The sequence below is a fragment of the Prionailurus viverrinus genome, chromosome A3 (assembly GCF_022837055.1).
Source record: "Prionailurus viverrinus isolate Anna chromosome A3, UM_Priviv_1.0, whole genome shotgun sequence".
NCBI classification, from domain to species: Eukaryota; Metazoa; Chordata; class Mammalia; order Carnivora; family Felidae; genus Prionailurus; species Prionailurus viverrinus.
In genome coordinates, this window is record NC_062563.1 from 51,529,522 (window position 1) to 51,553,528 (window position 24,007).

Consider the following 24,007-nt stretch of genomic DNA (forward strand, 5'->3'; position numbering starts at 1 on the left):
CTCCGAGACCCTGTAAAGTCTGCCTCCCACTGCCTGCTCCACCTCACCCTACTTGGACTGGTCTGTCACTCTGGCCACCGCTACCCCTCAGTCATGAGCCAGCTTAGGCCACCACCTGGAACCTGAACTGCTCACTCAGAGATCGCTTCCTCACTGGGGCCTTCCAAACATGCTAATTAAAATTACAGACCCCTCTACCTCACTTCGCTCCCCTCCTTTGTCAGCTTTATTTTTCTCCATAGAGAATATACTACCCTCTAGAATTTGTTTTTCTCTACTATTTGTCTTCTCCTGCTACAATGTGGGTTTCAAGACGTTTCTCTTCTGCGGTGCTATCAGCTGCATCTCCAGGGCCTGGCACATGGCAGGTGCTCCATGAATACATGAATGAATGAAGGGATGGGTGAATGAGGAAACAAATGGTGGTCTGAAAGGTATAATCCACACAGCGCCATAGTAGTCGAAACATGCCATTTCAGCCAAGGGCTAAGATGTGCTCACAGAAACCTAATGCAGAAGGAACAAACAAATCTCCAGCTCTTGACAACCACTCTGGCATTGGCAGGTGTATCTCTATTTTACAGGTGAAGTCGCCCAAACTGAACGTGGCTGCATTCGCTCTCCTTGGAGACACCGGCCAGTGTACTTCTCCCAGCAGGGCAGTGGCACACAGGATAGGCTGTCTTCATCTACAAGGGGCGAGCCCGGAGTACAAGTGTTTATGGAAACTTGGACACCTCTAGGATCTCATTAAGATGGTTTCCCAAAAAGGCCAACATAGCTCTTCAGTGTGCTGAGGGTCTATGGGCAGGGAGGCAGGCAGGAAAATCACTGAAAACAGAGACATCTGGGAAAGTGTGGTCAACAAACCAAGTCTTTGTCCCTGCTTGCAACAGAAGGAGAGTCCTCAGTAGCTTCAAACTGTAATTCTTAATTGCTCTCACTTTGAATATTTGAAAGAAATAAAAGTAACAGAGAATAGCTTTGAGTTTCTCTGAGTAAGTCAAGCAGAAATAAGATGAAGCCAGAATTAGCCACATTTTCTCATTTTGTAATAATCGGTTGAATTGTGATAGCTATAGAAAGTCTCTCAATATGCACATGCACCGTTTGAGCATTCTACCTGAATCTTAAAAATGTCTAGGCCACCAAAAACTTTATATCCCTTCTTTTCCAAACAGGAAACGATAATAAAAGGTAAGAGGAAAGAGCTGTATAATGACATGTGAGGTATTTTCCAACTGGCACACAGGGTCAATTTTGGTAATAATTCACTGTCAAATTTCTGAACTAATGGTGAGGCAGCAGCTTGGACCAGCCGGGCAGATCTCTCCACTAAAGCTTGGTCAGCTCTGGGAGGAAGACGCTGGAGTCCCCCAATGACCCCAGTGACTCCAGATGGATGTGTTTGCTTCCAGCTGTACAACCAGACATGCTGTTCCTTCTGCACTAAACACAGGCCCTGAACCTCAGCCAAGAAATATTCCACTGTCACCTTATTAACACCCAGAGTTAAATCTCTCCACAGCTAAATATGCTTTCACCATCACATCTGAAAAATAGCTACCACCACCATGGCCTGCCCAAGGGGAAGAGGGGGCTTCATAAGCAGGACTCTGCCTGGGTGGGTGGCTCCCCCATTGATGGCCAAGGCCCACCCTTAGGACTAAGTGGAATCTAACAAAACAAGTTTCCTCCCTAAGTTCTATCTTAGACTTGGGCCCACCCAGACCTGCTGCATAAAGCTCTCTGGGACTGCGACCTGGAGTATTCAGATGATTCTAATGTTCACTGAAGTTTCTGAGCCACTGGCCCAGGCTACCCCAAATGGAAAGGGAGAAATGAAGAGACAGGAAGGAATGTGAAAAGCCGAGGAAAGGCAGTGTATTGTAGCATGGTGGAGGAAGGGCAGGCGGGAGTGGACAGTTCAGGACAGCCTGTGGGGAGCAGTGTGAGGCATCTATCTCCCTGAGTAACAGGAAGATGAAGACAGAAGCAGTCTGAGGTCACAAAGGGCTCAGTGGAGGGTGCTCCAGTTTGGTGAAAAGAGAACCCATCCTTCACCTACTCGGTATGCTGGATCATGACTGCCCATGGGAGTGACATGTGAGGGGAAAGAAGAAGAGCAGGGGGAGCCAGAGGCAGAAATGGTCATACAAGTACATGGTGGGCACGTTTTGTTTCCCACTGGACAAGCTTGAGGCTAGGACACAGGTGAGAGGCTTGGACACAGCGGGCATGAATGCCAGCTCTTTGCCAATGTCACCTGCATTTTCAGCTGATCCTAGATGGAGATATTTTTAGTCCCTACTTGTCTCTTGAAGATGGAAAATCATGTAAGCCTTTTCTTGCTTTCTTCTTGGCCTGCCAGCAGCTGCACCTCTCAGTCTTGGGCAAGACAGTGAGGCTCCTCCTTATCCCCATAGACCCTCCTGGTGAGACCAGTGAGCGAGGACAGGTGGTTTCCCAGGGACCTCATAAGTCCTACGTGCTGAAAGCATCCCAGCCAAGATCTTTCCAGAATTGGCCTATTTTGTGCCATCAAATGCCAAGACCAAGATGGGAAAAAATTATGCATTACAGGGTTTGGCTTCTTACATTTGTAGTTAGGGATAAAACAACAACAACAAACCCAGAAATTATGGAATGTACAATAGTGTATTACAAAGATGTTAACTTCCCAAGTAATTAAAGCAGGGTGAGTTGGTATCTATGCACTTTTCCATTTTTGTTGGGGGAAAAATCCCAATGATCACACATATATGTGCATGCATCATGCCTTGGGATGCAGATGCTGGCAGGAAAACATGGAGACCCAGATAGTGGCTGGGCCAAATGCACGAAACTAAAGTCTTACTTTCCTATGGAATTGTCTCATTTCTTTATGTGATTCCTCCATCAGTAAAGTAAGGGAAACTGGTGAAGGCAAGGCACATTGCCTGTTCTCCCGATGGGTCCAGGACTTTGCCTCCCAGACCACTTTGCTCAGATGCAAAGAAAACACAGGATGCCAGGAGCTGTCCTGCCTGGCTCCTGCCCAGTCCCATCTGCTCCCCCCTCCCTCAGCTTGCTCAGCCAGTGCTCTCTTTGGTGACTAGAGTTGCCTGTTAAGTGCATTAAGTTTTCATGAAGGCACTGTCCACATCTGGACACAGAAATGCAGGCAAAACTTGTAGTCAAGTCAAGACATGGGGGGATCCCCACTGCTGCCAGCTGCCCACTGCTGTGGAAGCTTGTAAGAAATGGGCCAGGCAAAAAGAAAAAATAAAACAAACTTTAAACAAAATGGCACCCCCCTCCATTCAATGGCAGAAATCTCTGAGAAGTTTCTTTCCTGTGCCCTTCCTGAGGTCTTTTTTTCTACATTGCTTCTGATGCAGTGAGCTCAGGTATCCTGAGCTTCTCTCAGGGCAAGCAGGGGCACATTAGAAGGGAGGAAATGGAGGGAGAGCACATGACAGTGTTTGGAACTTGGTCGTCACCAATATCTATAGTACATAATTGCCTCAAAGGCTTTCCACCAGTTCCTCATCTCTCTAAAAAGTCCTTGATTACTTATTCTTGGCACTGGAGTTGGGGACAGGCAGCACAGGAGACCACAGCTGACCTGCAGCTTTCCTGTTCTGCCAAAAATACCCCCTGTGGTTCTAACTTTCTCATCCCTATTTACTTTTCCCCAAATTTTACTGAGATACAGTTGACATATAACACTGTACTAGTTTATGGTGTATAGCATAATGACTTGTCACCCTTATTTCAAAATTCCTGAACCATCACAGGTTAACACTCATTTAGCCAAGATGGGATAATATAGATCTGACATGCTGAGAACAGATCTATGAAACATAGCTTTCAGACATGGGGGAGGGGGTGGGCATCAGCAGCTCAGGGCAGTAACTGATGAGAGAGGTGAAGCCTGCCACCTGAAGCCTCAGGTTCCCCTGGAATTGAGAAGATGGAGTTTGGGTTCTGGGGAGGCCACAGTAACTGTTATCTGTGGGCTCAAGTCCTAGAAAGGAGAGATCTGCACAGCTCCACCCACAAAGTCTACAGCTGAGTATTGATGAGAACATTCATAGGAAGAAATTACCCAGAGCTGGGGAAAGAACCACCAAAAGGGGAAGACAGAACAATACCTGAGGCTCACACAAAGCTGGGAACAGTTTGCATTCCCACTTTTGAGAATGAAAACCTCTTAAATCATGGGGCATGGATGGAGAAGATTATAGCTTTGGAAGTGGGGATAATTAGCTCTACATTAGAGGTGCCCTAGTCCTTCGGAACAAAGCTTAAAAGCAAGGCTCAAAAGCATCAAACTGTTTGTAAGTGACCTAGTGACATCCCAGAACAAAGCTTAAGAATATCTGTAGGAACAAAAAACATCTAGCACCGGAAAAGGCAAAATTCACAAAGTTGGTACCCAATTAAAAATATCAGGCATGCAAAGAAGCAGGAAAATGCAATCTATAAATCTAATTTATAAATATTTAGAGAGGAGGAAAATCAGTCAGTAGAAATAGAACCAGAAACAACACAAAAGATGGGATTTATAGATGAGCATGTCGGAATATTTACTATGATTATACTTCTAAGCATGGGTGGGTAGAGATAAGAACATAAGAAAACTCCAATTAAACTACTAGAGATGGAAACACAGTGTCTGAGATAAACTCCCCAAGACACTCCAACCGGCCACCCAACTGCCCCGCAGTTAGGGGGGGTAAGCTGCTTCTATCTGTCTGTGCTTCTCACTTGCCAGTTCCCTTCACTGAGCCTGCTTTTCATCTCCTTCCACAGACAGCAGGAATTCCAGCAGCATGCTTCAAACAAAATCTCTCTGCAGGAAAGAATGGGTGAGGTTTGGTAAAATGTGCTGCATACACAAGATGTGCCACCTCTGTGGAAAGTTCTGGGGTCAGGCCCGCCCACCAGCCCCCACAGCAGCAGACCTGGCTCTGAGGGAGGCTCTGAGGGCAGGAGAGCCATGGGTAAAGAGCTGCAGCCACATGAAGTCACCTCATTGGCTTTGCAGTGAAACATGAAGACACAGCTGCACGTCATTGGTTTTAAAAGTGCACCAGGGTGAAATGTTACTAAAGCCTTATAAGGCTACTAACCTGGTGCTTGGGGCGGGGAGGTTCCTGGGTCCCCTGTGAGTACCTGGCATCAGCATCACTATTTCCAGACCCCACCTGTCTGCACACAGTGAGCTTCTAACAGCCCTGACAGTAACCCGTGGGGAAAGAGAAGCCAAGTCAGGGAGACAAAATCCATCTCTATGTTAGCACCAGGACGTTTCTGCCAACACTGCATACAAGTTAGCAGAGCTGATTTGTAGGCTGTAAAGAATGATAAAGGAAAATAAATAAAAGCAAGTAGATGATATCCTTTATCCAGGAGACCCCTTAGGCTGGGAGCCACTGCCCCCACTCACTGGGCTGCTGAGAATGTGGGGAATGGCCAGCTGAGTCCTCAGCAACTGTCAAGAACCTTCCACCTTCTCCAGAGGCCTCTGTCTCCCTGAAAAGTGCTTAGACACAGATGCCAGTGGCTGTAGAACCATTAGTTTCATTTGTGTGATGTGGAACCGCCCACATGGGGCTCCCACCTATTACCTCATTGGATCCTCCTGACAGGACTTTCTGATGTGGTGCCATCCACATTGTGAGGCAGGGGGGATGTTCAATGCAAAAGCTTCAAACAGAGGGATAAAGCCCATGTAAGCCTCTGCTTCCAAAGCCCTTACCTGGAGCACCAGGCCTTCCAACCCCATGCCCCACATTCCCAGATGGGAGGGAGGGGCAGGTCAACCGGGTGCAGGAAATGAGAAGCCCCCTTTTCCCTCTCACTGTCCATATTACTTCCTGACATGTTGGCTTTCCCTCTGAGGGGAAGAGGGAGTCCATAGAAGGAGAAGGGGGACATAGAGACCAGGACTGATGACTAAGAATGAGACCCCCAACCAGAAACACAGCTGCGAATCTGCCCACCCAGGATCCCACATATAGTGTAGGGTCTGTGGAGGGTGCTGAAGGGGAGAAAGAGGTCTTTGAGCCCCTGTCTATGCTGCTTTCCCCAAGAACCTGGGTGTGGGCATTCCCTTAGAAGCCATATATTCCTCATCTTCACCCCTGAAAACACACTGCCTGCCCCAGTCAAGGAGGCTGGAAAACCAAGACAAATTTGATGAAATCATGAGCAATCTTTTCTTTGCATCAGTAGGTGGCAAATCCAATGGGTAGAAGGGCTGCCCACAACTTCAGAACAGTACAGAGCATGTACAATTAAAAACCTCAGATGGGGTGCCTGGGTGGCTCAGTCGGTTAAGCATCCGACTTCGGCTCAGGTCATGATCTCGCGGTCCATGAGTTCGAGCCCCGCGTCAGCACAGCTGAGACAGCTGAGCTGTCAGCACAGAGCCTGGAGCCTGTTTCAGATTCTGTGTCTCCCTCTTGCTCTGACCCTCCCCCATTCATGCTGTCTCTCCCTGTCTCAAACATAAATAAACGTTAAAAAAAATTTAAAAAACCTCAGAATTATTTTGTTCCCAATGAAAGCTGTCAGTTGTGCCAATGAGTTATTACCAAATGTTTTAATACCATATTTAGAGATGGAGGTTCAAAATATTCTCTTTTTGTAAAATCTGAAGTGACAAGGAGACAAGTGTGTTACATGAGCAAGACGAGCTGAGTTCAACATTGTAATCAACTGAAGCTTAGAAGCAAACTGTCTAACAACGTACACTGTAATTATTGTGCTGAAGACAAGGACTCCCAAATGGGAAACAGTTGTCATTAGTAACTACCACTGCAGTTTTTGGTACTTCATTTATTTGGCTAACTCAAGATTTTCATTTCTGCCTCCACCGGTTTTCCAGGATCTAGAAACAGCATCACATCGACAGTTTTCCCTAACATCACATAGGATTCTTTCAACACCAGGACTGGGGCTTATGAGTCCACCAACAGAGGGCTGGGGTCTGGTTCCTCAAAGTCAGAATTCTCTGGGCTCCCGCTGGTCCTGGGATGAGGTTGCCCCCCACCTCACTTTCCAGAGCCTGGCCCCATTCCCCCATCTCTCGCACGGTCCAGAATACAGCTCCCCTGGGATGTGCCTGCAGACGCTCCAGGCCTCCAGTGCCCCAAGGACATGGGGATCCTTCCCTCAGGTTGGTGAGGACCAGGCACAGTTGTGGGAGGTTATGAAGGATTCACCTGGGAGCAGAAGGGCAGGAAACAGGACAGGGCTGTGCTGTCCTAGAACAGCAGGAGCCAGAGGATAGATCCACCATGTGCCCATGCTTTGGCTCCAGGCTTGAGAAACAGGCTTCCTGCAGAAGCCACTCTGGGGTACATACAGCTAAGTGTGGGGTGTTGAATGACAGAGCTGTCTTTGATGCATTTGGGGTGTCAGAGGTAAATTAAATGGACTTCAGCATGTGCTCAACTTTCGAATTTCATCTTTCAGCCCCTCAGATCTGTTTGGACCTGGGCTTCCTCCCATCATTACCCATAGCCCAGGAACCTTCTCTCTCCTGAGCCATCTCTTCTTTCCAAACTGTCCTCCCAGGTCACCATCCAGCTCCACAGCCAGTGGCCAGCACCTTCAGCCTCCAGCAGTGCCCCAAAGCCCAGCACTCATGTCCCACTAGCACCCCCATATGGCTGGGTCCCCAAACCAGGAGTCCTTTGCCCACCTCTCACATCCTCCCTCAGCTCTTGCATCTCTTCCACACACCCCCACCATCTTCCCTGGCAAAGTCCCACATGGCCTCCGTTCTCAAGTCCTGAACTTTGTCATTCGCAACAAATAATGTGCCAAGTAGCTGAGACCAGAACAACTCGGCATAAACTCTGAACATCCGCCCAGGCCTCAGTGTGCCTCAGAACCTTTCCCATTCACCTCCTCCTCCCTCTGAAGGGTGGGTTTCTCTCCTGTCCGTCAAGGTGGGCCCTTATCCTCTCCTGTCTCTGTCTCTGTCTCTTCTCTAGGTGCCAATTAGCAATTACCCCCTGCTATCCCTTGGGTTTTATTGTTCCCCTCTCCTACCCTCCCCTTAGGGTGTCCCATCCAATATACCGCTGAGCAGCATTCCCTTGACTCTGATAACTGCTTAAGATGTGCCTCTTTCCTGGTTTTTCACCAGAGACCTCATGTCTCTGTCCACTCGTCCCTCCCGGTTTATCTTTGTTCGACCGCACAACTGAATGCCTTCACAGGTTGGTGGGCAAGAGATGCTTCCACAGAGGAGAGATTTTCCTTAGGGACTTTCCTCTGAACATGGCCTTTCATTTCCTGTCATTGCCTTCTTAGTGTTAATGAAACATGCACAGGACAAAACTAAAAATCGCCATAAATGGGCAGGCCCTCCTGTTTGGAGGATCTACTTTTTCCCCCACCTCCTGGGCCCCCAGTGGCCTGTGGTCAGGCAGCTGTGTGACTGAGTCCTGGCCACAGCCTGTGGGTGGTGGTCTGATGTCCACTGCCAGGCCCAGCTCATGAAATTCCCACTTTAGCCTCACTCCCACGTGTTAAAGATGGTAGAGCCCCATTGGCTGGGTCTCCCTGGTGCCTATGAGAGCCTGGCTGACCAGAACAGCCAGATGTGACCCTCTACTGCAGTTAAGCCCTAGGATCTCAGGGTTCACCTGTCACAGCAGGTACTGACACCTCAACTAATATGCTCAAATCCCTCCTCTCAGCTTCTTCCCTTCCTGAACCACACCTTGCTTCCAGACACCCCCTCCTCTAGACTCAAACCCCCAAGGATCTATCTGCTCCTTTCACCTATGGAGTGTGGGGGTAAAGGATGTTCCCAGGTAAAGGCACAGGAAAGGCACCTGCGAGTGTCAGAGTCAACCTGCACCCTTTCAGGTTGTGGCCAAAGGCAGCCACTGTCCTTCCACGTGAGTCAAATAAATTACCATCAAGAACACAGGAAAGCCCGCTTCAATGGGCTTGCTTACCCATGCCTCCAAGGGACCCGAGGGCCATCTCCTTACCTACAGGTTTACATGTAACAGCACAAAACAAGGAAATGCATTAAAATGTATATGTTAAATAAAGGTTGACATATGACATATGAGAGGGAAGGAAAGATTTCCTTCCAACCCAAAAGTTCCGTCAGCCTGCAGGAAGACGAAATAGTTCTTCCCTGGCATCTGTGGCCAGCGTCTGGGCCTGGGTGTGCTCAGTGCTCCCTCTACCAGATGTCACCACCTGTCCATAGGACAAACAGCCATCACCTGTGCATCTGCTTAGTTGATACAGCACAGAGCACATGAGACCCAGTTTTCAGGGGTGGGTGGCTCACCCTCCCACTGAAACCTGCAACTGCACCTTATCTGAGTGTCAAGAGATCTGGGGATGCGAAGGGGAAGGAGATGGATGGAATCATGCCTACCAGGTGCTCTCCAGCTGAGTGCATGTCAACGGTTCCTATACCTGGGTGAGCGAAGAACCTGGTGGGAATAAGGAGGAAGCCCTTACCCCAGCAGGGGCAGAGGCCTCTCACAGAGGGGTGGCATGGGAGCTAGCCAAGACAGCGTGGGGCTCAGCCTCAGGAGCTATGAGAGTGAAGACTGGAAGTGAGACAAAGAGGTGACCATCCTTCCTCAACTGTGTCCTCAGCCTGGTGGGAGTTGGGCCCACGCAGCCATGGAATCCAGGGCAAGTGGGACAGGCAATGTCACACAGCTGTGAGGGGACAAGTGTGTGTGCTCCGCACACCCTGCAGTCCGTTGAAGGAAGTCAGACCCAGAAAAGGCACATAGCTATGAAGGGAAGTGCTGGTCAGCCTGGGACAGCACCAATAAAGGGAGATCTGGGCAACTTCCAAAATCCAGGAACAAGGCAACCACATTCTTCCTGGTGCTTCCAGACAGCCAGCCCCCATGACAATACCCCTCTAAACATCACGTGGTTTGTCCTGAAAGTTAAAAACCAGTCCAATCCTATTTTCCCCCATGCCCTACCTCTCGGTTGTGCCTCCAAATTCCCCAAACAGCCTCTGGCTCTGGATAATCACTGCATGTTTCTGGATCCAGAAAACGGCTCCTGGCTAATTCTCATGCTGATCTCCTGATAAGCTGTCACTCCCACAGTCATACATTTATTAAGCACCCACTGTGTGCACTTTGCTAAGAGCTAGGGATATTAAAAAGGAACAAAAAGAGGTCCCTGACTTAAAGGATCCCAGTCCTTTAAGGATTGCAGGGGACTGAAGAAGTTTAAGAAACGCTGGAAGCCCTGTGCCTTGACATAAACAGGGTCTTAGGGCTCAGGGAATGGCTCCATGGAATGAGTGCCATTTGAGTTGGGTTTCAAAGGATGAAGAAGAGCTCTATGGGTCCTTGCACAGAGGCCCTGAGCTAGGAAAGGCACCGTCAAAATTTGGGTGGCTGGAATCTCAGGTGCCTAGAGACAGCCTGGTGCCACCATGCTAGGTGGAAGTTGCAAAGTCCGGTCTCGGCATCTCACGGCAGGTTTGGAGATCACTACCCTGGAGACCACTGAGCCCAGGCTGGGAAGAAAGGAGGAGGGTGGGGCTAGGGCAGAGGGTAGGGCAGGGTGGATTTGAGAGAAACGCTGTTCAGATATGGTGTGGAGGACAGACTAGTGATGGGGAGGCTGGTGTCAGGCGCAGGACCAGACGTGCCCCGAACTAGGGGAGGACTCTGCTCTTGGACCCTTCCCAGCCGATACTCATTCCCACAGTGGCCCATCTACATGCCAAAGACCCCAAATTAGCATCTCCAACACAGACCTCTGTCTTGAACTTGACCCCTGCATACCTGTTGCCTATCTGATAAGCCACTCAGATGTTTAACAGATACCCCAGGCCCAACCTTCTGTGAACTGGCCTCTTGGTCTCCATGTACCCCAGCCCACTTCACCCTTCACGTCCATGGTGATTTCATTCCTCCAGCTGCTCAGGCCAAAACTGGATGTTTTACACTTCGCAGCCTCACATCGGCACTTCCTGCTGGTTCTACTAGCTACAGCAGCTGATGCTTTTTGCCACCTCTGTGACTACCACCGTGGCCTGTGCTGGCAATAGCTTCACAATCTATTTCCATTCTTGCCACACATGCTCCCATCCCCCTATACTCAATCGATGCTCAACAGTGGTGCCAAAGTGATTCACATAAAACTTATGTCAGATCATCAAGCTCAAAAGTTCTTCACTGGTTTCCTATTTCACGTAAAACAAAAGCCAATTTTATTAAATAGGCCTTCAAGGGCCTATGTGATCTGACCCTCTTCACCTTACCTTATCTCCTACTACTTACCCCCTTGCCCACTGGGTTCCAGCCACTCAGCCTTCCCTGCTGTTCCTCAAGCAGGCCTGGCACATTCCTGCCTCAGGAACTTTGCACTGGCTGTCCCCTCTGTCTAGAATGCTCACCCAACACTCCTCTCTCCCGTTTTATTTTTTTCTCCATTTCAGTTATCATTTTCTGAGGCGTTTATATAATGGACTTGCATATTATCTGCCCCCCACACCAGAAAGTGAGTTCCATAAGAGAGTTTCATAAAGACAGGAATATTTTGTTTGCTGATATGTTGAGTGGCGAGAGCAGTTGTCTGACAAGCACTAATGGTGTGTTATACTTTAAATTATACTATATATTTGTTATACTTGAGAAGGATTTTCAGAGATAGAACTGCTGAGAACTGACTGCAGAGTGGATTGGGAAGTGAGGGAGAAAAGGGGACCAGAGAGAACCCGGGCTTGGTTTGGGAAACTGAGTGGTACCATCCAGTGTGGTGGGTAGCAGAGGGTCTGAGACAGGAGTGGGGTCTGTCTCAGAGGGTCTGAGACAGGTGATGCCAGAGGGACACGAGACCTGAGGGGCTGGAGGTCTTAGCGCCCCATCAGCCGGTTGCAGACCTGAGGCAAATCTCAGGCCAGTTGCGGCCTGGAAAGCCTACCTGGGAGCCACAGGCCCAGGCTGTTCTTGAGGAGCTTCCTGGAACCTTCCCTGGTGACACCACCCACATGGTCTCCAGGGGAAAAGAAGCCACAGACCTGGCTCACCCACAGCCATGCCTGCCACAGCCCATGGAGGGCACACGGTGGCCATACCTGAGAATGGGCTCTCAGAAGAGAGACTGCTGCACACATGTGAAAATTCCTACCAGGCCTCCATTCCTTTCAACTGGGCCCTGTGAGAATGTCTGCCCATGCACCCAAGACCTCATATCCCCTCAGAGGTATCTCATGCCCATATACCATGGGCCAGCTTCAGGGTAAACTGTGCTTTACTGCCACTGAAATTCTATTTTGCTTCTATACACAAAGCATGGAGTTGACAAGCCACAGAGAGGGAACCTAGAAACTCTTGGATCTCCACACCTAGCAAGGAGAGGAGAGAGGGGCTGAGTGACTCATGTCTATGGTAAACCTGGGGCACTAGCCAGGACATCGTGGTACCTTGTATTCCCACAGCCATGGTCACAGAAGGTAGGAGAAAACCACCCAGCTCTTTCTTTCTGGGTCTTGGGGTTATCTTATGAGACAGACCCACTGGTGCAACTGCTCTCTCTGAATTAGCGAGACCCTTGTGGACCCAGCAGCTCTGCCAGTTATTCTGTGCCCCTACTTGCACTCCCCATTTCTAAGTCTGGCAGAGGCAGCCTGACACACGGCTCACCACATGCTTCACCCTCTGCCATCTCAGGCAGATTCTATTTGTGTGCAGATTACACACATGCCCGCTCAGCTAAGCAAGAGCTTTCAGGTTATTTGACGTTCATAAGAGTTTTCCCTGAATTTTGTTTTTTCAGAAGAGCCCTCAGGCATTTCACAGCCCCAAGCCATGCCTCCTTTGGGAATGTAAAAACTCCCCTCCCCTTCAGTGTATGCCTGCCCACACCAGGGAAGAGTCCAGGCAGGGGTCAGGCAGCTGAGCCCCAGTGCCCCAGTGCATGGTACCATTTAATCAGGCTTCACATTTCTTATCAGCTGAATAGGGAGGATGGCTGTAATACCACTGAAAAGCTATGCAAATATAAGCAGTCAATGGAATCGATGATAGCACCTAGGAATAATTAGTTACACATCTAATCACCCACTGGTCAATGCCATGAGGTGAGAGCTTCCCTTGGGGAACCTGCTACTCATCTCTTCTCCCATGCCAAATCCAAAGGCAGCAAAGAGGCTCCCTCCTTTGTCCAGAACAGCACCCTGGGCAGTGTGTGCTGGCTGTTGGGACAGGCGTTGCACACCCTCTTCCTTCTCTGCCTGTCCTCACGCCACAGACTCAGGCCCATCTTCAGCACAGAATGGCCACCCTTCACCCTCCTCACTGTGGATAGTTAAGGGAAGTTGGAAGGGATTCCCCCCACCTTGCCCCAGAACCTTCCCCACTTGCTGCCAGAGGAGGTGAAGCATCTGTTTCTGTGTGCACATGTAGGGTGGGGCATACGAGCGAGCATGAGGGTGGACCCCCCCCCCCCCGAGACCATGTCACCTGGGAAGCCAACCACACAACACCAACCATGAAGAGTGGCTAGTAAGTTTAGACATCGTACTCAGCAGAAGTAAAGCGCCATCACATTATCTGGTAATTCTGGAAGTCTTTGTCAGTTAACTGCTGGTGATGCAGGTCTCCCCCTCATTCTGCCTCGACAACTGATTTTCAGAGTGCGAAGGCAGAACCTGACACTTGTGCTCACTGCATGTTCATTCTTTTCAACTGTGTCTGCAGCTTATTATAGATGTTGGGTCTTAGCGCCAGCCCCACGGACAGGCTTTCCTCACAGACAAGCATCACAGGCAGATTACCTAATGTTCCTTCTATGTCTCCACGCAAACCCCCCATTGAGGCAGACAGAACACAGTCCTGCGTCCTGTCTCGGTGTCTCTCCAGACTGAAGCTGATTCCCAGGAACGCACTTCAAGAATAGCCTTCTAGGGGCACCTGGGTGGCTCAGTCAGTTGAGCTTCTGACTTCAGCTCAGTTCACGATCTCACAGTCTGTGAGTTGGAGCCCTGTGTCGGGCTCTGTGCTGACAGCTCAGAGCCTGGAGCCTGCTTTGGATTCTGTGTCTCCCTCTCTCTCTGCTCCTCCCCTGCTCAAGCTCTGTTTCTCTTGGTCTCAAAAATAAATAAAAACATTAAAAAATTATTTTAAAATAAAATAAAATAAAATAAAATAAAATAAAATAAAATAAAATAAAATAAAATAAAATGAAATAAAAGAATAGCTTTCTAGCAAGCAACCTCTCCTATCATGCAGCATGGGAATATCTGCACCACTTGTCTTGTTAACCAGGGTGGGGCTGTTGTACCTGCACAGAAATAGGGGCACACCTACCTTCAAAAAGCTCCCACCCCTGCTAAGGAGTGAAAATGAGCATTTGTGAGAAAACTCTCAGAAATATGAGGTCAAATATGGTCAATGCTCAGGAATGACACAGAGATCTTCAGTAAACACATGAATGGACCAATGTGCAATTATTCATTCAGCAAACAATAGCAGAGCAACAACACAGATGGCCCTTGCCAACCTACCTAATGCCAGGTCTGGTCTGTGCACTCTGTTATTGTTCTTGAAGCCTTGCAACTATCCCCATGAGGTCCATGTTATTGCCCTCAGATGAGCAAGGAAACAGGCTCAGAAATGTTAAGAAATATGCCAAAATTCACATGTCTAATGCATGGTGTTGAGCCCAGTGGGGTCTACCTCTGAAGCCCATGATGCTCTGAGCTGCCCTGAGTCCCAGTCACGTCCTGCCACTAGGGTTGCCATGGCCCGTGAGAAATAGGCCCTGCTCTACAGGGATGACCTGAGGTCCATACTAAGGGCAAATGCCAAGCATGCCATCTTGGAGCCTATGGAAAAGAAGAATGCAGGATCCCCAGTTGGGGTACTCATGCTTCAGGGTGGAACAGCAAAGCCAGACCCAGCCATGCCAGGATGTGAGAAGGGCAGAGTGCCACGTGTGTTCCTACAGTACATTTACCCACAGCAGGCAATGCTGAGCCCCCACCTAGAGGAGGAGGGTTCCCCTGGGCCTGAGGAACTCTCTGAGATTGAACCATTCTGAAAAATGAAAATGATGACAATTATTCTGCCTCCTCAAGGACTTGAGGCACATAAGGAAGGCCATGTCACTGTCATGTTTTGGGGTTTATTCCCCAAGGGCAAGAGAAATGTCAGCTCCTCTCTCTGTCCTGGATAGACACCAGTGAGAGTGCCCTGCCCAGCAGTCATCCTAACAAAGAGGCAGGTGTCTGACATGTGCTGTTGTCCCGGTGTGAAGATGGCTGCTGGACAGTGATTGTTCATGGAACAAAGGGGGAGAAAAGAACATGGAGGCAGGTTCAAGATATGCAGGACCAGTGGCGGGGAAAGTAGGAAGAGGAGCTGGAAAGGCATCAAGGAGGTCAAAGGTGGGGAAGGGAAGTTGCACAGGAGTGGTGAGGAGTTGAGGGTGAAGGAGCCAGGTGCAGGCAGTCAGTGCCTGAGACCAGCGGGCCCAGGTCACCAATGGGGATACAGTGGCAGCCAGGCCCCTGGGCACTATGGGGAGCGTGGATGACAGGGTTATTTCTGCAGTACACCAGAGGTATATATATTTCCAGAGACAGGACCACCTTCTCAGAAGACAGGCTGCCAGTAGCTCAAGGCCAGGCCAGCTGCACCCGGGTTTTATACCATCCGTCCCACTGTGCCTACTTGGCAAGCCCAGGGTGAAGAAACAGTCCTGGTTAAGAGAAGACTGTATAATCTACAGAGCAAAAGTGCTCGTTCACTTATTACAGATCCATCTGGGTCAAGCATGAGGGCAGGAACTGCCCCAATAGGAAGCTCAGGTTCAAACCCTGCAGAAGACTGGAGTTCCAATCACTCAGATCTCAAAGGCCTGCTCAGCCTCCTGGAGAGAAGACAGCCTGAACTCTGCAAGCCCTGGAATCTACCTCCAAGGCTATGATGGGGCCAGAGCCACTCAAGTACTTTAAAAGGGAATTGATATAGAAACAGTGAAACACCATCTCAGGAAATATCCATTTGGGGCATCTTGTCTTCACTGGTTGCTGAGTGAGAAGCCAGGAGTCTGTTCCAGAGCAGTTCAGGGGTGTTGTGGCTGGGGCTCCTTAGGGTCATGGTGAGGGGATAGGCTCTGCACAGGCCACAGTGCTGTCCAGGAAGGAGCACGACCCAGAGGAGCAAGTCCCCTGCCCATGGCTACTCCAGGCATGCTCTGCTACTGCTCCTGGGAAGAGCCTAGCACTGGAGCCTCAAGGGCCCTCAGGGCATCCTATCTGAGGAAACACACAAAGGAGTAAGACAGCCGTGTTCAGAGTAGAGGCAGGACTGTCACTGGAGGTGTGGGGCATGGAGGGCTTCTGAGCCAGAAGGATGCAGGAGCCTACCTATGTCCTCAAGGGAGAAGTATTTGAAAGCGTGTCTCTTGTGGCTGGGCCTCAGGAAGTCTGCCCTTTGAGTAAGTCTTTGGAACTAAGGAGAACACTCAGAGAGCCCCACTGATTGGTTTCCCAGTCCTGAGCCCAAGCTCTCAACCTCCCTGACAATGTCTGAGCCCTTCCAGAGGGTGGAAGCTGCTGGGGCTAACCTGGCCTTCTGCAGGGGGTGCCAGTGCGACCTGCCTTGGGGCTCCTTATGAGGTTTTATCTTAGTTTCTTAAACTGTGCTTTAAAGAAAAATGCACAAATGTTAACTGTGTGTCACTCTACGGCTGCACATAACTGTTAACCTCCTGAGATGAAGATTTCAAACACCTCCACATCCCAGAGGCCTCCTTCTCCCTGCTTCCCGTAAGTCTCCCCACAGAGGCCCAGCTGCTCTTTCTGTCACCCTGGAGTAGTTCTACCTGCTTTTGAACTTCCTAAAAGCGAAAATCATATGTACTCTTTTGTGTCTGGCTTCTTTCAAAAGATCTGTCTGTGAGATTCAGCCATGCTTTTAAATGCAGTAGTCTTTTGTTCATTTTCTCTGCTGGATAGTATTCCATCGTATGGACATACCATCCTTCATTTATCCATCCCACTGCTGAGGGACATCTGCATTGTTTCCAGTTTGGGGACATCATAACAAAGTTTCTGTAAGCATTTATGCATATGTGTTTGAGCATCCTTAGAAGTCTGCCTGGGGAAAAATAGTTCCACTGCTACAGATGTCTGAGAGGCCAAGTTTTTCACTGCTAGACTGCACTATAAGTGTTACTCATGCATCAGGTTCTTTGATCTTAAGCTGCAGGATAAAGAAGAACATCCCCCTGGAAACTGAAGCAAATGCACAAATGGAAGCTTACAAGGTGTTTGGGGAATTTTGACTTTTACAGTGTACTAGGGAGAGGTGTGGATGTGTGTGTGAGAGTGTGTGTCAGAGTGTGTATGAGTCCATGTATATTTGAGTGTGGGCACTGTGTGTGTGTGTGTGTGTGTGTACGTGTGTGGGCTTACTGTTATTGCATAAGATGGCCTCAGAATCTCCTGGGCAGTCTATTCAAAATTAACGTGAGAGAACCACTAGTCCAGAGCATTTAGGGAAAGGAGAGGAAATGACCAGAAATGAGGCTAGCAAAACATCTAGCCTTTGCAGGCTATGAATCATGAATGCCTTACAATAGCATTTGAACTTTATCCTATATGAAAAAGGAATCAGCAGATGTGTTTAACAAACACCTAGTGGCACCCACACACAGCTCAGTAGGTGTGGCAAAGCTAGATGTGCCACCTACCAGCACATGGAGCCCCACAACAGGCTGAGTGAACTACAGTTTGCTAGTGGGGGGCATTCAGGGGCAGGGCAGTGAAGGGCTAAGTCTAGAGCAACCGGCCTGTGCTCATATTCCACTTAGCAGCTGGGAGAACTTTCTGTCTCTATTGGCTCATCTGTAAAGTGGGGACATTCCTGGCTTTCATATGCCTAGGGTGTTGAGAAAATTAAATGAGAAAGTACTTAGAAGTGTTTCGCATGCAGCGAGCACGCAGTATGCATTAGCTGAAAGAACTGTATGGATAACTGCAGTGATTAATAGATGAAGGGTGTGTTGGCTCATGGGCATACACACATGACTTGTACTGACAAACAGCACACTCGCACATGATGGGCAAATACTCTTGCACATACACAAATAGCCCACAGCAAACAGGGGTTTCCAGGGCAAACATTCTAAGATGCTCCCGGCTCAGCTACTGCCCATAACTTATGCACTGGAAACAAAGTGCTCCTTAGTTACAGAAAGGAGACAGGAAATTAACAGGCCCCAAATCATCTCTGCTTTAAGGACTCCCAGTTGGACAAGCTGCCCAGTCATGCAAGTCCTATGAGGACCACAAACAGCCCACCAGAGCCAGCATTCTTCAGCTATGTTTGCAGTGACAGGGGAATGCTGTCTTCTCTGGGGCTGGGGAGACCCTCCTTCCCTGCCCACACAGTAAGATAGTCTGCATCCAGGCCTGGGACACACAACCTGAGGGACTGAGACAATTCTCATAGCACTGGCACAGAAGTCCAATGCAGTCCCCATCTTCTTCTCTTGGGAAAGGGGTCCTAGGCCAGGAGTCCACCCCCACAACCCCACCTGTTTAGTGAAACAGACCGCAGGGTAGAAGAGGAAGTGTATCTGAGAGCATGACCTTACCTCCACATACAGCAGGGGGAAGATCCCAATCTTGTCTCCCAGCATGCCTTCTGCCCAGTTGTCATCCACTCTTCTGATGACAGTCAGGATCTCATCCTGGGGTCGCCGCACACATGCACGTGGACACGCAACAAAACACACACAACAAAAATGGAGACCAGTAAGTACTGCTGAAGCTCAGAAAAGATCCTAAGCAAGGATGCAAAGAATGGTTTATCATCCATTCTGGGATCTGACATACGAAAACAGTCTGCCCTTACATCTTCACCCAGGACCTCCCTCTTTCTCTCTTATATATTGATTATAGTTGCAAAAATCTGCAAATGGAAGAGCTTGGCAATTTATAATATAGCTAGTATTTTAAAATTCATGTTCCTATTATTTATTTACTGAAATAAAATTATTTTGAATAAAAATAAATTCAGCGAAGTATAAAGCTTTTAAAGTTTCTGGCACCATCCATGAACAAAAAATGACCGAATACAGTTCCGTTTATTTAGAGTCGTGTACAAAAAGCTTTGTATAACCCTCTTAAATTCTTTGGCAATGCAGACGATGCCAAGTATAGACACACAAAGTGGAAACAGATGGAAAGAGAAAGGAAGAGGCATGAAGCACAGAGGAAGAGGAGCTTTCTGGGAAGACTGGCAGACTAGTAGTTGTGAGGAAGAACATGACCAGGGTGGCTTCACAGGTGCCAGGAGCTACAGGGACAAATGACAGGGGGTGGAGAGAAGAGGGTGAGAGAAAGAAAGCATGGAGCAGTGATGAAGAGCAAAAGGTGGAAGCCATCAGGAAAGAAGACTGGGGAAAAGAGACAACATGGGCAGCGGCTAGCGTCAAGAAGGCCGGACAGGGATGCCACAGGCAAAACTGGCACCTACACCAAGGATCTGTGGTCAGCTTCTGTTCCCTTTCCAATATCCATCCTTCCTTCAATACATAGGATATATAATAGAACACTCCACAGACTGTTGGCCTAACCACCCTCTCCCCCTGACCCTCCACATCAAACCTCCCTGTCATTTGTCTCTCAACAATCTGCTAGGAGACCAGCTGGACTATCTGGGACTTGTGCTAAGGAGATGATGGCCAGCCTAATGGGGTAACGCCTACTGAATCTGAAGGTACCATCTGCCTTTCCAATGAGTCTTCAATACTTTAATGTGAAGCAATAATACGGGACTTGTAGGCTTCTCTCAGGTCAGAGGGACATTTTAGGCCAGTACACTTTATGGAATTACCAGAAAAGCTGGCTTCCCTATAAGCTAAGGGACCACATAGTTTTGGGATATTCATCTAGGTCAAGGTGGAGTGATCTAATGTGAATAGAATGTGCCTTTCATGGAACACAGATAGGGGAAAAGCAAGGATAAGTGTCTGTCATGGGACACTCCCCCATGGTCTGTTCCAAACCTCTCCTCACCTAGGGGTATAGAGTAGAGTCTAAGAGCGATCATACCCCTCATTTTCTCTCTCCTCATTCCCAAATAACAGCTTTGAAAAATTCCAAATGACAAAATGATCTGTGACTTTAGAATATTTTTTCTCCTAACTTATACAAGCCAGAATAATGCAATAAGGGAATTATATCATTGCACGTGTTTCAGGGTAGTTGGTTCTCAGGCTACGGAATGGTATTAATAAGGGAAGAATGTATGGGATTTCCTGGTAACCATTAGGGACAAAGTGGCCACCTGGCTTGAGGAGAGATGTACAGAGAGTGCCCCTAAAATCCCATGCCTTGCTCACCTTACAAATTCACAACCAAGAGAGTCATGAGCCTGTGATAAACTCAACTCAGATTCAGCCAAAGGGAGGCTCCTAATACTTTGCTGATCATGCAAAGGGAAAGGTAATTGAAGGCTTCATACATGTCAGAGCTTTTGCAACAACAAAATACACAAAAAAAAGACATTTCATTTTTTAAAATTAAAAAGAAGATAATACCAGGTTAATTTTTGTTTTTTTTAAAAAAGAAAATACTGTATTATCCATACTATTACTTAGAACTGGTCTAGAAATTGGAGCCAAAGACATAAAAGAATATAAAACAGAACACATAAATACTAGAAAGAAGGTATGCAATTCTTTACCTAGAAAAAACAGTATCAACTAAAAATTAGAATAAGTAAATTTGAGAAATACTGCTAATTTTAAAATAAATACATAAAAATCATTGGTCCACTCATCTACCAGGAATAGTAAGTTAGAAAATGTGATTAAAATTGGCTATTTTAAAAAAAGTTTTCTAATACACTACATATGCCAAAATTAATTACATAAATATTAAAAATTTAAATGTTAGAAAAAAGTCTTGAATGCCCAAGAGGAAATATGAATAGATGTGTAATCTTGAGCTGGGGAAGTTTTTTTGAAGTATGATAACAAAAATTTGGCTACAGAAAAATGAAATCCTCTATGATAAAAACAGCAAAAACAAAAACGAAAATAAGCTAGCAAAATACTTGGAGGATATATGACAAAGACTTAATATTAATATTATATAAAGACTTAAATACACAATAGAACAAAAAGACAAATGTCTTAAAAGAAAAATAGGCTAAGAGCAATACATCTCACAAAAAAAGAAAAGCAAATTGCCATTAAACATATTTTAAAAAGTTGGGGCGCCTGGGTGGCTCAATCGGTTAAGCGGCCGACTTCAGCTCAGGTCACGATCTCGCGGTCCGTGAGTTCGAGCCCCGCGTCAGGCTCTGGGCTGATGGCTCAGAGCCTGGAGCCTGCTTCCGATTCTGTGTCTCCCTCTCTCTCTGCCCCTCCCCCATTCATGCTCTGTCTCTCTCTGTCTCAAAAATAAATAAAATGTTAAAAAAATTTTTTTTTAAAAAATAAAAAGTTATACCTCACAAATAAAAAAATACAACTGTAAACAACAAGAGCTCTCTCTTTCTTCTTTGTTCTATTTTGCTTATCAAATTAGCAAACAAAGAACATAAAGCCAACTCACAGTGCTGGTCAGCATGCACGGAATAGGCACTTAATTATTTTGGGTGGAGATATACATTTATGGCAGGCAGTTTGGCAATTTCTAAGATCAAAGCCTGCATACCCACTGATCTAACTCTACCCTAGGAAAATCAGAGATGTGCAAAAAGATTTAGCCCTGAGAATGTTCATTATAGTGTTTGTTCAATTAGATAGAAACTAAAGATAAATGTACAGCAAAAGAGGTTTGGTTAAATAAATTATGGTATTGTGCTCCAATACTATTCCCAACTCCAGCACTCTCTAGCCATCCTGTCCTACCTAAGGAGGAAAGGGGAAAATGGAGACACACATACAGAGTTCACAATCTAGAAGTACAGCCTCCTGAAAGGACTGAGACCCTATAATAGGATCATAGGACTATACACTGCTTCCCTTTTCCCCAAACCATACCAAAACATAACTAAAGGCCAATTTATAGCAATTCCTTTTACCTGGTACATCGTGTCTGGCTATCAAAAAAAATTACTACATATGCCAAAGGCAAAACAAAACAAAAATCAAAAATATAGTTTGAAGAGACAGAGTAAGCATCAGAACCAGACTCAGGCATAGAGGGATGCTGGAACTAATTAATACACTAAGGGCTCTAATGGATTAAGCAGACAGAAGGTAAGAACAGAGAACAGATGGGCAATGTAAGTAGAGAGATAGAAAGTCTACGAAAGAACCAAAAAGTAATGCTAGAGTACAAAGACACCATCATAGAAATGAAAAATAATTTGATAGGCTAATTAGTACTCTGAACATGGCTGAGGAAGGAATCTCTGACCTTAAGGATTTCAATAGAAACCTCCAAAACTGAAAAGCAAAGAGAACAAAGACTGAGGTAAAAAAAAGAACAGGATATTCAAGGGCTGTAAGATAACTACAGAACTACAAAAGGTGTAACATATGTATAATGGGAATATCAGATGAAGAAGAAAGAAAGGAACAGAAGAAATATTTGACACAATAACAACTGAGAATTTCTCTAAATTAATGTCAGACACCAAACCACAGATACAGGAAGTTCAGAGAACACTAAGAAAAATGCCGAAAAATAAATAAATAAATAAAAAACTACCTACGCATATCAAACTGCTGAAAATCAAAGATAAAAAAAACAGTGAAAGAGACCAGAGGGAGAAAATATCATACTTACAGAGGAGCAAAAATAAGAATCACACCTGACTTCTCAAAAACCATGCCAGCAAGAAGAGAGTGGAGTGAAATACACCAAGTATGGAGAGGAAAAAACAAAAAAACCCACCAGCCTAGAATTAAGTGTACTGAAAAATTATCCTTCAATAATGAGGGAGAAATAAAGACTTTCTAAGACAAACAAAAACTGAGGGAATTTATTGCCAGTGGACCTGCCCTTGTGAGAAGTTCTTTAGAGAAAAGTATGTAGGTCAAAAACTCAAATCTATATAAAGAAAAGAACATGGGACAAGAAATAACTGAAGGTAAAATAAAACTTTTATTTTTCTTATTCCTAATTTATCTAACTGAATAGTTTGTTCAAAATCAAATAGCAACACTGTATTTGATTACATATGCTTATGTACATATATGTGTGTGTGTGTGTGTGTGTGTGTATATATATATATATATATATATATATATATATATATATATCATGTATATACTTATGTATAAATGAAAGGAATGACAGAATGATATAAGGGACAGGAGAGAAGAGTTATGATTATTTTGTTATTACAGAGTATTCATACTACCTGTGAAATAGTGTGATTTTTTTGAAAGTTTTTTTTTATTTTCTTAAAATATTTTTAATGTTTCTTTTAGAGAGAGAGAGCACGTGAACATGGGGGAGGGGCAGAGAGAGAGGGAGACATAGAGTCTGAAGCAGGTTCCAGGCTCTGAGCTGTCAGCACAGAGCCCAATGCAGGGCTTAAACTCATGAACCATGAGATCATGATCTGAGCTGAAGTCAGACCGACTGAGGCACCCAGGTGCCCCTGAAAGTGAACATGATTAATTGAAAATATATATTGCAAACTCTAGGGCAACTACTAACAATTTTTTTAAGGTATAATTGACATGCTAAGAAAGGAGAGAAAATAGAATCAATTAAATTCACAGAAAGGAAAAAAAAATGGAAGACAAAAATAGGAACAAAAATCAAAGGCAACAAATAGAAAACAGAAATAAATATGGTAAAAATTATTTCAAAAATATCAAATAATCACTCTGAAAGTCAATGGTCTAAATTCACAAACTGAAAGATAAAGATTATCACAGTGGATCAAAATGCAAGACCCAACTAGATGTTGTTTACAATAAACCCAGTTTAAATATAAAGATACATGTGAATTAAAGGTAAATGTATGGAGAAAGATATACCATGATAATACTAATCAAAAGAAAGTGGGAA

The 24,007-nt window shown here is 46.4% G+C and overlaps 1 protein-coding gene across 5 annotated transcripts in view; it reads right to left on the reverse strand.

Annotated features, from left to right (window-relative positions):
* Positions 1–24,007, reverse strand: part of SH3RF3 (SH3 domain containing ring finger 3) — a 374,857-nt gene that overhangs the window by 124,961 nt on the left and 225,889 nt on the right. For all 5 annotated transcript variants that reach the window (XM_047853860.1, XM_047853859.1, XM_047853863.1 and 2 more), the window contains one exon: positions 18,619–18,714. In XM_047853860.1, the coding sequence (XP_047709816.1) occupies positions 18,619–18,714 (96 nt within the window). The remainder of the gene's footprint in view (positions 1–18,618; positions 18,715–24,007) is intronic.